Source organism: Gnatocerus cornutus, chromosome 2 (assembly GCF_029298725.1).
Source record: "Gnatocerus cornutus isolate USDA-ARS CGAHR chromosome 2, icGnaCorn1.1, whole genome shotgun sequence".
NCBI lineage: Eukaryota > Metazoa > Arthropoda > Insecta > Coleoptera > Tenebrionidae > Gnatocerus > Gnatocerus cornutus.
The window spans coordinates 11672628-11685857 of NC_142234.1; the positions used below are offsets into that span (position 1 = coordinate 11672628).

The window sequence follows — 13230 nt, forward strand, 5'->3', positions numbered from 1 at the left end:
AAAATTCTAGTTTAATGTAAAATAATTCAAATACATAGAATGCCAAATAAGAAAAATAAATGGTCTCATTCCAGGCAAATGTTACATAAGAAATAACTTCTAATGTCCCTCCAAAATTTAAATCAATACTCCGTTTTAGGGATTTTGGTTGTTTTTAGGGACTTTTCGCAATCGGTTGGTACCTCGTTAATAATAATCACTCTTCTCGCCCCCTCTGATCATTTACAACAAAAACAATCCCTTACTGAGGCAAACAGCATGATTATCGTGAAATTTTAATTGTTGAAATGTGTACTTTATATTTTATTCTTTTTTTATACTAAAACAAGCGTTGATGCGGTAAGTACGAACTTGGCTATTTAAAACGGCATGATATGTGTCATTCTTGCAACATATCACGTTATTTGGTTACTTGGCTCTGGAATTTCCAGAATGCTTTTAAAGATCCCTTAAAAGTGTAATTTGTTGTGTTAAACTGCAACAGCTATGTAATTGTCTTATTTCATTTTATTTTAGGGGACAATGTCAGTGTTTTTTGCCACATTGAATCCATTGAGCTTCAAAGACTGCTTACCTCAGCCAAATGGAAAAGGTATTGTTGTTTACTGAGCTATTTTCAGTTTTTAGGTCTAGAACTAATTTGAATGTGCTTGGAAGTTGTTTTACACATGTAGTTTGGGTATATCTAAGACAATACATGTGCAAGTTGACCTTTAGAAAGCATTTTTTGTCTACTGAACTTTTAGTGGAATTATTTACAATATATTGAGGACACATGAACAGTTTATTGCTGTTGAAAAACTTATAACTTAAATACATAATTGTACAATGAAGAAAACCATAAATTTTACTTCATTCTACATTAGGAATACAACATATTGCTTCTAGAAATATTTTAAAACAAAGCTAATTCCTTTATGGGCGCTAGGTAAACCCCAACTGACCTGCTACTAATTTTAATTCTAACAATACCCTGCGTCCATCCTGCAAGCTGTGAATAGCAGAATTTTTACCTGGTAGGGATATTTGCAAACCACTGCAAGAGTATGTAGAATTGATTAAAATCTTATTTTAAAATAATTCTAGATAGAGTTTATAAACTAAAATAAAGGCTAAATTGACAACAAAGAAATATTATATTACATGATTTTATGCTTTAAATTATTGTATCTATAAAAAAATTGTTGTAGGTCGCATATCCCGTTTCTCTTCAATTTCAAGACAACTGTTCAAATCCCATTATGATGGATACCATCCACGTACAGCACGCCAATTGGCGACGGCGCTTAAAAGGTAGTTTTTTGCCAGTTAACAAAATATTAATTTATGGAAAATGATGATATATTTCGGTTAAAACCGCATTAAATGTCCTGTTGCAAATATAGAATGTATTCATTATATTCTATATTATGTTGATTTTTTAATATGCACTTTAAATCTAAACAAACGCTTAAATATGTTGAATAAATTTACGAGAAGACAAATTACGTGAAGAAAAGAAAAAATGAAGATGAAGACTGAAGATATTATGACGAATACTGCACGGAAGAAGATGAAAGAAGATCAATTAAATTAAATTATTTCTTTGATACCATTAACGTAATTTTTTTTATTGAAAATAAGTACTTTCCTGATTTTGAAATCATCACATTGTCAAGTATTTTCCTAGTTTAAAAATTTTGTATTCACATTCGATTCAACAGAAGACCACAGAAGACAGGAAGAGGAGATTTTTTTGAAGAAAGAAGACAATCTTCTTGATAATCTTTGGTTCTTATCATGTATAGTTTGCCAAATTGATGTCACTATGTTTAATATTTTTTATTTGCAAGTTAACATAGTCATTATGTGGTTAGTGTTGTTTCAAAATATTAAAATATGTATAACTAAAATATGAAGGACACACTTTGGTCGCCAGTCTTCTACAAACGAAGGTAATTTTTTATTAATTTGTGTAAACAATGGTTGTTCAATGGTTGATGAATTTTTTGATTAACATCTTTTTGCAAATCATTGCAGGTACATCAATACGAGACCGAAATATGAACGACGAAGTCCAGAATTTGTTGCTGAAATGCGAAGAAAAATTATTTGTCTGCATGAGTACAATCAACAAATTGCAAAGGTAGTGGTATGAAACAATCAAGTTCAAATTTTTAATTTTCATTTTTTTAGGTGAAATTTAAATATCCCAGATCGGAACATTTCAATGCGGTGTTAATACAATACATAGAATTAGAAAGTGGACTTTTGTATGATACTTCTAAGGAAGTAGATGAAAAACATGAAAATGATGTTACACAAAGAGTGTTACGATTGTTACGAGTCATCGTGTATGATTCCCTTCAAAGTAGTGACGTATCCCAAAAATCAACTATTGAAGCTTGTGATAAAATTCTCCTCAAACTTTTTGCATCTGTGCGTGACGACTTTGACCCAGAGGTTAATAAGGTTGTTTCCAACACAATTCAGTAAGTAAAGAGTAAAATTAATTCTAAGCATGATATGTATTTAATTTTTTTTTAGAAAACTTCTCCAAAAACTAAAACTTCTTAACGAGGTTAATAAACTCAAAGGAAAAAATGTTTCTTTCCAACAAGATACATATTTGAAAGACCCATTAGTGTCTGCAATTCGACAAAATTTGGCAACGAGCGATTATGAATCAGAGATTGATGGCTATGACGATGACGACTTGGTATGTATTGAATTTTGTACGTTCAGTTCGAATCAAAGTCATATTTATAGGCAACTTTTTCTTCTGTGGACCAAACGTTGAATTTCACCCATTCAAAAAATTTCGATGACTTACTAAGTAATCATATTCTTGGAATAAACAGTTTCATAACTCCGTATTCATCACGTGAAGTTGAAAAGGAGTTTTCGAATGCAATAGACCAAAGCAGGCACAATATAGACAATGGTGAGTCCTCTAGAAATTTTGTAAAAACATCTGAGCTTAACCAAAACGGGAATACAAGTGGTACCAATTTCAAAGAAGAACAACATATAAACACTCCACTAGCTCTAAGAAATTTGGATCCACCAAACAAGGAGTTGCATAAAACTGATTACATCTCGTTCGGTAATATTTTGAAAGCAGAAAATAGAAGAAATACAAACCATTTTTTATCCACTGAAACCTCAACGCAGGAGTTGACCAAACGAAGTCCTTATTCAAAAAACGGCGAAAATAAGACTTTTCTGAAGGAACAAAAAAGGAACCAGCTTGGTTACGAATTGAATCAGAAAAGTCTTAAAACTACTGAAACTTTTTCCAACATGGCTCAAAATGAGGAAAAGTCAAGTGATACGAACAGTTTCAAAGATTCATCATTAACTAAAGCAGCAAAGTTTTCAAAAGATAAGAACTTTAACTCTCTTGATGCTGACAAAATCGAAGTGATTGAAGACTGCGGTCAAACCGAGATTTTTCCCGTACGGACAAACAGAAAAAGTGTAAAGTCTGAAGTAGAACGAGTTCGGGAAAGTACGCCCAATAATGCCGAAACCGCTATTGTGGATTTAGACGACTTACCAGACAACTCTATAAGTTGCAAAAAATCGCAAACAAACAGGATGAATGGTGGTATTGTAATTATAGAAATTCTTGATGATGACAATGAAGATGGCAACTCAAATGTTTACGAAGAGTCCTCACAATCTCCAAGCAACCTATTTTCAACATTACTTCAATCGAATGAAATTAAACAGGAAGAAAATGAAGAAAATCGATCTCCAAATTTTCCCGTACGAAATGCGGATAACAACGAACCCAATCTCCTGAATTCCGATAAAAATTCCAGAAATTCTAATTCTGGCGAGTTTGGCTCAATGGAGAAAAATTCAAAAGACGCACCTAGTGAAACAGATTCGATTCTCATTTCTGACTCTGAAGACGAAATTGTGAATACTTCTGAAATTCCTACTAAAACATCTTGTAAGCAATCATCGGAAATTTCTAAGAATACAACTTCTGAAGACGAAATACACCCTGTTGAGACAAGTCCTATACAATCGGAAATTTATAAGGACATATCTGTTGAAGATAATATACGTCCACTTGAAGCCAGTTCTCAAGTAGAAAAGATTACAGAATGTGCAACAGAACAAGCTGTCTTGCTGGAAACTGACTCTTATGCTCAGTCCTCAGTAGAGAGTGAAATTTTGGTTACAACAACGTCTACAGAGTCTCCACTCAACATAGAATTGAATCAAGAAGAAACATCAGAAGTTGAGTCCTCTTCATTAAACTTTGATAATCAAAATCAAACAGATTGTCAAAGCACAGAAGATTGTTTCCAAGGGATAAAAACACCAGTAAATGAGACTGCAGTAGTACCAGAAGAGAACGAGTATCACGTTACAGATGTTACGTGTAAACTACCTAGCCAAGAGATCCAAGCACCAACAACAGAAATCAGTTTGTGTCATGATGTGGAGCAAAAACTTTCTGTGGAATCACAGGAACTCGATAGTATGGAAACAGCTTCAGTAGGAAGCGACATGAGCCTTTGTGAAGAAATGATAAGTAGTGAGATTGAAGAAGGTTATCACTACTCAAATTTTGCTGTTCAATCCGTGGACCTCCAAAATGTACCAAATGAGTCTGTGTCAGAAAAAATTTTTGCAAGCTCAGCTGAGCACAACGAGATTGAGATAAGCACGCAAAATGAGCTTGATGAAGAGGAAATTTTAGAGTGTACAACCAATTGTTTATCAGAAAGTGTTGTTGAAGACGTTGAACAAATTCAAACCGAAGAAGTCGTTGTAGAGACTCGTGAGGATGAGACTCAAAAGGCTTCCATTCCGACCGATATTGAAAATTCGAAAGAATCCAATTCGTTAAGAGATGAATTAGAAGTGGAGAAAGAGATTACAGAATGTAGTACTACACATCATGATCCGAGTTTTGATTCACCTCAAGATGCATTAGCTGAAGTTGTGGTACGAATTGCATCTCCGTGTCACGAGCAAACAGTTTCAGCAACAGCAGAGATTGTTGAAGAGATCGCATGTAATGAAGAAATTGAGAGTAATACTCCTAAATTGGTACCTGAATCCATGAAGGAAACTGTTTTTGTTGGGGACTCAGTAACCTCTGAGGAGCAACCAGAAGATTCCGTTCCACGAAACGTTGAATGTGTTCCATCAGTAATAGACCAAGCTATTGATTACTCGCTTCCTCAGATTCATCCTGTTTCGTCACCTGTGACTTGTCATAACGAAGAAAAAGCTGAAGAGAACCAATTAAACCAGCACAATGAACCTTTGCCGAATAGTGAACCGAATGTAATTACCACACATATTTCTGAATCAATTCTTGTTGAAACACCCAAACATGAAGCCACAACAGTTTCAGAATCTATGCCACTTTATACAGTTCCATCAACCACACCAGAGGTGCAGTATGACGACTTCAGTGGAGAGAAAAAAGCTGCTGGTTTGGAAATGTTGGCTGAGCTTGCAGTCGATCGACTTGAAGTCAAAACTGATAATTCACAAGTTGATACTGCGAACAGTCACACGAAAGATGCTGAGACCACACCAAAATTGAGAAAATCAAAAATAAGAGAAGTGCTTCCACGAGCAGTGAAACAGGCTCAAAAAAGAAGTTCTCGGAAGCAGAAAGTTAATGTTGACCAACAGAATAAGATAGTTACTAGAAATATGCGAATTAAATTAAAAACGGATGCAGCCATTTCCAAGAAAAAAGTTACGGCAAATGCAGACTCTAACTATAAACCTCACGACTTCATATCTATTGAGAATTCAACTCTACCACCGCGTACAAACAACGTCTACGCCCAAAAACGGTTCATGGAAACTAACACTACAAGCGAAGATAGTAACGATAGTTGTGAAAGCATTCTGTTTATCCATTTGGAAGAAAGCCAGATCGAGAAAAGTAAGTCAGTATTTGAAGAAGAAACAATATCTGACATGTTGGAATTTATATCAACGAAAGAGAACGAAATTTGCATTAGTATTCCGGAAGTTGTCGAAGAAAACTGTTCCAACAGCTTCCACATATTGAAACAAATGGAAGATTTTGTCGACAATAACAATCAAAAGTCAGTGCAAGAAGCAAAAACCGACGATTCCTGGAATGAGACGCAACCTAAAGTCAAGACTGATGAAAGTATCAACACAGAGAAAGACATTCCAACGTTTGAAGATTTTGTTTCAAAATTCGCTGCAGACGATACAAAAAACGTGAAAACGACTGACCACAGCATTGACAACATCTTGAACAAAACTGCACTTAATGGCGAGAAAATTGTAACGACGGCGTTACTTGTTGAAACTGAACTTCAAGACAGTACGTCTAAATTGGACGTTGTCCAGAATGAAAAACTTGAACCTTCAAAGACACTTGAAGTTTCAGCTGAGAACGAAAAGCAAGTCCATGAGCTTGTATTTGACTTGACAAAGACTTTGCTGTTGTCTGATCTTGAGGAAGATCAAGTTTCAGTAAAAAACATCGAAATTGTTGAAAATAAAAACATTAAAGAAAAGCAGCACGAAACAAGTCCCATACACCAGTTAGTCGAAGCAGGCGAAAGTATACAACCTGAGATAAATGGCGAAGAAAATTGTGAAAAAATATTCAAAACTAAAGCTGCAATGAAGTTATATGAAGACAGACTACAGCCAAATCAGTTCGTACTGCGTAAATTCAAGAACTCTGTTGCAACTCAGGAACTAGGGATTCGTACACGCTTACGTTCTAAAAGTTCAGAGCAGGTGAAGAAACACAGGCTAGTTTTAGAAAACAGAAGTCGATCGGCGAGCGTGGATTTTAAGATAGGCAACGATTCGCATTTGAAGGCAGACACTGATTTATCTCAAGTTTCTAATTCTGATGTAGATTCCGAACCTGTCGTAATAGAAGAAGGATCAAATGTATCTGAAGCTGTAACCTGCGCACCGATACCATCAATTATCATTCACTCCCCCACACCTGCTGAAGAATCTCAAATCGAAGAAGAAATCAATAAACGTGAAGATATAGCTGGTGAGGTAATCAATTCTGTAGACGATCTACAGGAAAATAAAGAAAAGAAAGAAGCGGAAGGTGTTGAAAATTCCACTTCTTCAAAACTTGAAACTTCTTCCAGCTCTACAGTTTTGGATATTGCAGAGGTAACTGTTTCTTGTCCTGATTCACAAGAGGTTACAAAAGAACAGGAAATTGTAGAAGAGAATCCTCCTTTGTTACAAAAAGAAGAGGTATTTGATGGTAAAGATGTACAGTCCACGAAACACTTAGAAAAAGAAAAGAATTCCAAATCTTCTAAAACACCTGATGGAGGAAAGGGGCGATCGTTGGAGAATTCCATAAAAAAGATGAAAGAAAAAATTAAAGAATCGGAACAAGCAAAAAAAGAAGACAAAACGGAAGACCCAGAAGAGACTAAGAAAGATCACTTTGAATTAGAAACACCAAACGTTTCTGAAAACATCTCCCAGTCTCGGTCTGCAATGTCAGATGAAGTACAACATTCTTTAGAAAGCAATGATAGCGAAAAAAATGGATCCGAAGAGAGTGAATCTAAGAAGAACTTGACCGAACAAAATGTTGATATGGTCTCTGAACAGGTTCAAGAAATGCCTGCAGAATTGATTCCTGATGAGTTTAGTACTACTAGTTCTAAACAAGCCAAACAGAAATCTATAGAACTGAGTAGTGGGGAAACAAAGAAGACTTGCATCAGTAGTAAAGGCGATACGAAGAAGATTCTTAGTAATGTTACCATTCCTGAAGAAATCAAACCGAAATCTTCCGAAACGAACAAAGACGACATTAAGAAGCCCCGACGCAGTCCAGAAGAGAGTAAACCAAAAGATACAGAGTCTAGTAGTGGTGTTACAAAGAAGGATCGAAGCAGATCTTCGTCAATATCACGTACGTTGGATAAAAAATCAACTTCCTCAACTGATAAGGAGAAATCTGTTCATAAGTCAAGCCGAAGCAGATCCTCCTCGAAGTCGCGATCTTCATCTGATAAGAAAAGTAAACACTACAGCGATTCTGAAGCCGACCGAAAACGCCGTAGTGCTTCTAAATGTTCTGGTGATAAAGTTAAAGTTGCTCGATCTCAAGAAGATGGACATACAAAAATACGTAGTAAATCGCCATGTAACAATAAGTCTAGTTCTGGTGAGAAGAATAAGAGAAGTTCTGCTGAAAAATCTTCGTCAAAACATAAATCGTCCGATTCGAAAGTTAAATCAACACATGACGAGAAAAAGGACCACCGAAAGAGAAGCAGTAAATCGCCGCCGAAAGCAAAGTCCAATGAAGTGAAAGAAAAGCAACTTCCATCTGAAAAGAAAAAAACTGGAGACAAGGAGAAAACAAAAACTAAGAGTGAAGAAGTACAGAATAAGTGCCAGTTGACTTCGTTAGAGAACATAAGCAAAATAAACGAATCTAGTTCGCCGAAAGTGGAACACAAATCTAAAACGAAATCAAAACTTGACGATACCGAAGCTAAAATCGATCAGCAAATTGAAGAAAACGTAAAGGAAAAACATTCTGAAAGTCAAAAAACGAAGTCTTCGAATTCCGTTAAAACAAGTGAGAAAGACAAACATCGGGATGGTCATCGAAATAAAGCGAAGGAGAAAAAAGAGAGCAAATCAAGTCCCGAAAAAGAAAAACCAAACGATGCTCAGAAAAAAGACGATCATTCTAAAAGTGTAGACAAATCCCGGCGAAGTCATTCCAAGGAAAAAACTCGTCTAGAAAGTAGCTCCCGTTCCGGTAAGAGAGATAGAAGCTCTAAAGATAAACATAAGGAAAATCGGACTACTGAACACAGCAGAGAAAATAATAAATGCAAAGAAAAGGCTAAAGAAGATGGAAAAAGTGTCGTTGAAAAGTTTAAGCAAAAAAGCTCAAGGAGTAAAAAATCCGAGATAATTGTTGGCATTGTTGTTCCCCAGAAGCGTGAAAAAATAGTTACCGATTCCGAAGTTAAAATTAATAATTCAGAAGAATTCCCTGTTAAGAAAAAGGGAGAAGAAAAAACTGACACTGAAATTATTAGCCCCTCTTTGGAGGAAGAGATTACCAAGAAAAATGAAGTAGTAATAGATTCGGAAAAGAGACGCAGCAATTCCGACGAAGTGCTTACGAACAAAACAGATGTAGATATGACAATTGAGTGTGAAACGGAGTGTAACACCGTCGGCTATAAAAAAGTTGATGTTGTAGCTGAGCCCCACGTACCAAAACAAACGGATGATTTGCAAGTACGAAAATTGGAGGTTCCACATAGGAGAAGAAAGCTCGATTTTGGTAACACGACTGAGGAATTAAAGGAAAATCAAGTTTTAGATGAAACACCGCCAGCGAAAGTTGTTAAGATAGATGACGAAAGATTAACCAAAGACAAAGATAGTTTCGTTAAGTCTGAAATATTCACCGCAATTACTGCCACTAGAATAGAAGTTGGTGCTGATAAAGTAGTATTGGGCAATGACGCCTGTTCGAAAAGTGTCACGCAAACAATTCCTGAAACATCGTTTGCATCAAAGGAAGAAGTGATGGGAACTCAAGACATGACATTTAACAGATTTACAAGTGGTAGTGAACATACAATTGAAGTACAGCCCATGGAGGAAAATAAAAGCCTTGAAGATAATGATAAAGCAACATCTTCTAAAACGCAAGAAGTTATTGAAGTCTCTAAAGAGACTATAGTTGGTAAAGAAAATGATCAATCTGTTGATATGGAACTGTGCGAAAGTGGAATGAGCCAGTCTACGTCAACAGAGGAAGATATCAATAACAAAACTGAGATTACAACACCAGTTAAATTGCTTCTACAGAATGCAATTGAGGAATCAATTCCTTCTGCTCGGTCGGTCTACAACGACACTGTGCTTAGTTCATCGCAGAATATCGGTGTTCAGGTTTTGGCAACACTAGTTGATTCCCATGTGCAACATTTGCCCGTGCAAGAAGCTGACTTATCGCTGTTGCCGATCATGTCCACTTCAATTACCACAGATGCAACTACAAGTACCGCTTCTCTCTCTTGCACGGTGACATCAGTAGCTGGAGACATGGTATCATCATGCAGTGTAACAAGTGTTCAAGAAAAGTGTTTATTTACTTACCAAGACTCTGAAGCAGTTAATCGAGAGAATTTAAACACTTCAGAAATGTTCCATTCTCAGCTGGGATTGGATGTGATATCACCAAACAAGCTACCTTTGGCTAGTAATCAGTCGCTCGATTTTATTTCACCATCCACATCAATGGCTGAAATAAGTAAACCAATGAATCTTGTTCATCCGTTGGGTACATCTTCGATTAATTTTGAAGTCACAGAAAATGGAGAAATCGATATGCAACAAAGCAATAAACAAAGTACGTTTTGTTCCAATTACGTTACACGAGTGACAGGAATAAGCTGTTATGTAGAAAAAGAATCAACAGCGGATCATAATTACACGTTAGGCGATCCATTGCTTGGGGGTAACAACAAAGAGGATAAAAATATTTTAACTACTGACTTCTTAAGTAATTCTCCCGAAGAATTCTCGATTAATTCAAGTCATTTGGAAGATAATTCGTTTAACGATACGAATTTGTTTGAAGAAAATTCAACCTTGGAAGAGTTAGGATTACTTGCTATGGAATGTAAGAAAGAAAATACTGCCATTATTGACGATCAAATCCCTAAGCCCGAAGACTTAAGAAATAGTCTCAAGCATTTAAACATGCTGATGGAGAATTCCCAAACTAACGAACCGAAAACCATGACTGTAGATAATGCGATTGATCCTACCAGTATCACAGACAGCTGTAACTACGCTGTAAGTAAAGTTTTGTTTTTAAGAGGTGGTCAAGAAACTGCACCAAATACTTCATTTCCGATCATTCCGGATATTGAAAATATTATTGACACTTCTTTCCCACCCTTGGGCCAAGAAAAACAACCGGAAAACTCCCATAATATTGATGAATCCAACGAGTTAACTCCTATTCGTTCAACCTATTCTAGTTTTATGTCAAGTGAAAATCAGAAAGTTGTAGTCGTGCCGGTTGAACAATATCCGATAACATCGATTGATGAACTTAAAGAGGATTACATTACTAAATCTGATGAGAAAAGCAAACCAACAGTTAACAACAAGCCAATAAATGAGGTTAAAACTTCAACATTTCGACCAAGCAGTATTTTGGAATTGGTGAAAAAAGAAGCTAGCAAAAATGATAGCCAGAAAGTTAAAGACGAGATGGAAATGCACATAAAGCGACGACATCACAGAACACCTGTAAATCCTCCAAAGAAAAAAGATGTTACGCAACAGCAACAGACCAAGAGTCCATCCGAAACTAAGAAAAACGAGAGTTTGTTGTTTAATTCAACTAACTCGACGCCAGTACTGCCTGGAGGAAGAATTCGAGTTAAAACAGATTTACTTAAAGTCACCGATTCTAAATGCAATTTGACTGATTCTTTGTCCTCGTTAGAATACATCAATGAGCACGATCAAAATGTTGCAAGCGAAGTTATTTTACCATTTAGTAAACCATCACCTTTAGGACATAAAACAGATATTCCGGAAAAGAAACCACCAGTTGAACCAATTTCGAAAGGCGAATCTACTAAATCCGCTCGCTTCGACAAACAAGGAAACGACATAATTATGGAAACTATCTTAAACGTTCACAGTGATGGCATACAAAAAAGTCCAAAGGTGGAAGCAAATAATTCCGAAAAACATCCAGCAAAGAAACCTAATGCGATAGATTCCACTAAAAAGCGAAAAGTTAATGATAACGAAGTCAAACAAGAGCCGAAGCGATCCAAGAAATCGGATGATGAAGAGGAAGGCCGGAAAACGTCAGATAAAAAACCGAGCAATGACGATATTTTCGATCAACTGCTACGCGAAGGCCCAGTTAATAAAGTATTTGCTCAAAAAATGGCCGAACAGACAGTCAAAAAAGAAAATCACGTCAAAACAAATCCACAGGGAAAAAACCGCGGCTCGTTGATACTTGCGGAGTTACATAAGAAAGAAAGGCAGCTACAACCACATTCTAAGTCCGTGCATGTACATAAAGATGGTGTATATCAAAAAAATCCGGCATATTTTACTAGTAGTAGCAACAGCCACCAGAACAGGAAAAACTCGGACAGAAAACAAATTCCGGTACCTGATGATCCACAAAAAAGGTAAAGACATTGAAGAACTTTAAAGATTCAAACTTATGCAATTGTTTCAGGTTTATAAGGAATTATGGAAATTCATATAATTCAAAAAGTGAGCCGAGTACCACACGTGACAGTAAATCGCGCGATCGTAGGATGAGTAGCGATCAGTTAAATAATATTAGTCGCCACTCAAGTCGATTACAAGGATGTCAAGAAGACGATAAATTTTCATGGCTTGATAAGTTTGAGAAAATTACTGGAACTACATTTGAATCCGCTAAGGATTTATTTAAACCTGCAGGTGAGTTTTGATAAAACAAATTAAGTACTCTATTTTTTATTTTGATAATTATTTTGGGAACCATTTTTATAATTTACAAAATATGTAAATAAGGCACTTCAATTATTATTATTAACCTAAAACGTTTAGCGTTCGTACCGGATATTTGGAAAACAAATCACATAATTTGAAGCTTTTTATTTTCACATAATGGTATCAAATGCCTTGTTATAAAACGCAATATGTCCGATGATTTATGTATTCCTTCCTCTTTTTCAGGAAACGAACGGGAAGACACATCATCATAGAAGTGAAACATGTGTACAATTCTATTCTTTTACGGGATAATTATGACGTAATTTTAATGTTTATCATGAAGCTTTCATCTTTTGTCCTATTTTATACAATTGCATTGATATATTTTAGATGTACATTTTATTTTTTATTAATATTAATTAATTTTTGGTTTTTATTTATATTTGTGTTTAGTACCTAAATGTTTAGTTCAAATATGTATTATATTAAGTCAATGTTATATGCCTGTTGAAAATAAAGAAAATTAAAACGAAACTTTTTGTCATTTCTCGGAATTACATAATATATCTCTGAATTATCTAAAGTGTCCTACAATAACGCAAGGCTCTGTTACACAATATTATGTCTGCAATTGTATGGTTTTATATTACATTATATATTTTACAGTTCTTTAAAGACTCAAAATTGGAAAAACAGACGGCAACATTTCCTTCGTCATTTTTAATAAATATC

At 35.5% G+C, this 13230-nt stretch overlaps 1 protein-coding gene across 2 annotated transcripts; it reads left to right on the forward strand.

Annotated features, from left to right (window-relative positions):
- The first annotated feature begins 176 nt into the window (after positions 1 to 176).
- LOC148179040 (uncharacterized) lies at positions 177 to 13032 on the forward strand. Of its 2 annotated transcripts, XM_088050298.1 has the most exons (9): positions 177 to 339; positions 517 to 592; positions 1191 to 1293; positions 2020 to 2125; positions 2176 to 2471; positions 2527 to 2698; positions 2749 to 12203; positions 12254 to 12483; positions 12742 to 13032. In XM_088050298.1, exons 2-9 carry the CDS (start codon positions 523 to 525, stop codon positions 12768 to 12770), a joined length of 10461 nt encoding a protein of 3486 aa, XP_087906424.1. In that variant the 5' UTR covers positions 177 to 339; positions 517 to 522; the 3' UTR covers positions 12771 to 13032. The 2 variants fall into 2 exon arrangements, with proteins under 2 accessions (XP_087906424.1, XP_087906425.1); XM_088050299.1 differs by lacking the exons at positions 177 to 339; positions 517 to 592 and having other exon boundaries at positions 1207 to 1934.
- The last annotated feature ends 198 nt before the right edge of the window (positions 13033 to 13230 follow it).

Coding starts and splice junctions, on each gene's coding strand:
- LOC148179040 (XM_088050298.1), top strand. CDS start 523: ATGTCAGTGTTTTTTGCCACATTGAATCCATTGAGCTTCAAAGACTGC. Junction 593..1,190: donor ACCTCAGCCAAATGGAAAAG/GTATTGTTGTTT, acceptor AAATTGTTGTAG/GTCGCATATCCCGTTTCTCT. Junction 1,294..2,019: donor TTGGCGACGGCGCTTAAAAG/GTAGTTTTTTGC, acceptor AAATCATTGCAG/GTACATCAATACGAGACCGA.